Source organism: Vigna unguiculata, chromosome 11, assembly GCF_004118075.2.
Source record: "Vigna unguiculata cultivar IT97K-499-35 chromosome 11, ASM411807v1, whole genome shotgun sequence".
Lineage (NCBI taxonomy): Eukaryota > Viridiplantae > Streptophyta > Magnoliopsida > Fabales > Fabaceae > Vigna > Vigna unguiculata.
The window spans coordinates 35,402,187-35,403,944 of record NC_040289.1 but is presented as its reverse complement, the minus strand read 5'-3'; the positions used below and the strand labels follow the sequence as shown (position 1 = coordinate 35,403,944).

Below are 1,758 nucleotides of genomic sequence, written 5' to 3'. Positions count from 1 at the left end.
TATTTAATATTATATTTTTCGTGAATAAGTTTATTAAAATAAGAAAAATTAATTTTTATTTTATTTTTTTGAGATTATTATAAATTTAATTGAATATAATTATTTATATTAACAGAATGAATAATTGAAAAATTTATAACAACAAGAATAAATTGAATATTTTTATTTTTCTTAAGATTTTAATTAATTTAATTAAATATAGTTATTTATATTAATAAATGAATAATTAGAAAGTGTATTAGAATAAGACTAAATTAATTCTATAGTTAATATAAAAAAATTAATAAAGTGGGGAAATAATAACACAAAAAGATACATTTCAGTTATTTTGTTTCAATTCCTTTTAATTTTCCTTAAGTATTTATTAATATAAATTACTACAAATTGTTAAATTAAAATCTCAAAAAATAAAAATTATAATAAAGTCTTCATCAATTTTTTTCAATTAATTAAATAAAAAACAAAAAATAAATACCATTGAAACATAGAATAAAAATTTAAAAATATAGAATTTATTTTGTGTGAAAAAAGGAATAAAAAATTCATAATTGAAGTCGTAACGATAAAAAAAATTTCAACACGAAGAAAAAAATACAACTGAAATTGTATCACATATGACAACTTTATTTAAAAAAAACTTAAACGAAGTGGTGTTATCTTATATCACTTCAACTTTAATAAAACAAAAATAATAGCACCCAATTGGAAACCATGTACAACGTGAAAGGAACATGAAATCAAACGATATGATTTAGAAACATTCAGAAACAATAAACTTATGTTTGGATCTTGAAGTTATTTTTTATCATCATGATCTACCACATGAATAATACAAGAGACTTAATGAACGTCACTTTTGAATATTAATTCCAAAACCTATATAACATGCCAAGATTGGATATTAAAATCACAATTTATTAGACACATTTATTTATTTGAGAAAATGTGAAATTCCATAGAGATAATTAAAAATCTATGGGTCGTAGACTCTGCCGCCACAGGAGCATTTCCAGATGGCAGCATCAGGTGACAAATTTACAACAATTGGTGAGCAGGGTGTGCAGTAGGCACACCTGGAATAGCATGATGGTGGTCTTGATCCGATCAGCTTCCTAGCCCCACCCGTTAATGCCACCGATCGTTCTGCAATTTCACTATCTGCAATTTCACCAATAGTCAAAATCACAGTTTAAGAGATAATAAAGACTATATGTATGGAAGAAGTTCATACCCTTGGTAGAAGCAGCACTGCTGCTGAAGATCAGTGTGCAAAACAAGAACAAGAAGAAGACGTTGCCACAAACACGACTTTGCTTCGCTGTGCTATCCATCTTTCCCTTCTTCTCTATCACAACGACAGATTCAAATCCAAGTAATTCAAAGGTTATGTTGTATTCAATCTGCGACCTTGGATTTATATAACAAAAAGTTTCAACGTGCAACTCTTTATTAAGAATAAAAACCAACCGTATAAAATGAGACGACTAAACATTAATTTATTCTTATAAAAAATATAGATTAATAATATATTGATTTTAAATAGTTATTTCCTTTCTAAAAATATTTATAATTAATTAGCTTTAATCTTAAAAAATATGAATTAATAAGAGATGAATTAACTATATATACAATAATGTAATATGTTAAAAAATTAATTTTAATATATAAATATTAATATAACATTTAAATCTAATAAATTTTGTCTCAATTTGGAGGTAGACTATATTATTTCATTTTGAATAAAATTAAGACTAAATT

At 24.2% G+C, this 1,758-nt stretch overlaps 1 protein-coding gene across 1 annotated transcript; it reads right to left on the bottom strand.

Moving 5' to 3' along the window:
* Window positions 1-899: 899 nt before the first annotated feature.
* LOC114170659 (EPIDERMAL PATTERNING FACTOR-like protein 5) lies at window positions 900-1,461 on the bottom strand. The gene is made up of 2 exons (XM_028056185.1): window positions 1,232-1,461; window positions 900-1,158 (listed from the first exon to the last, which is right to left on the bottom strand). Exons 1-2 carry the CDS (start codon window positions 1,329-1,331, stop codon window positions 974-976), a joined length of 285 nt encoding a protein of 94 aa, XP_027911986.1. The 5' UTR covers window positions 1,332-1,461; the 3' UTR covers window positions 900-973.
* Window positions 1,462-1,758: the final 297 nt, after the last annotated feature.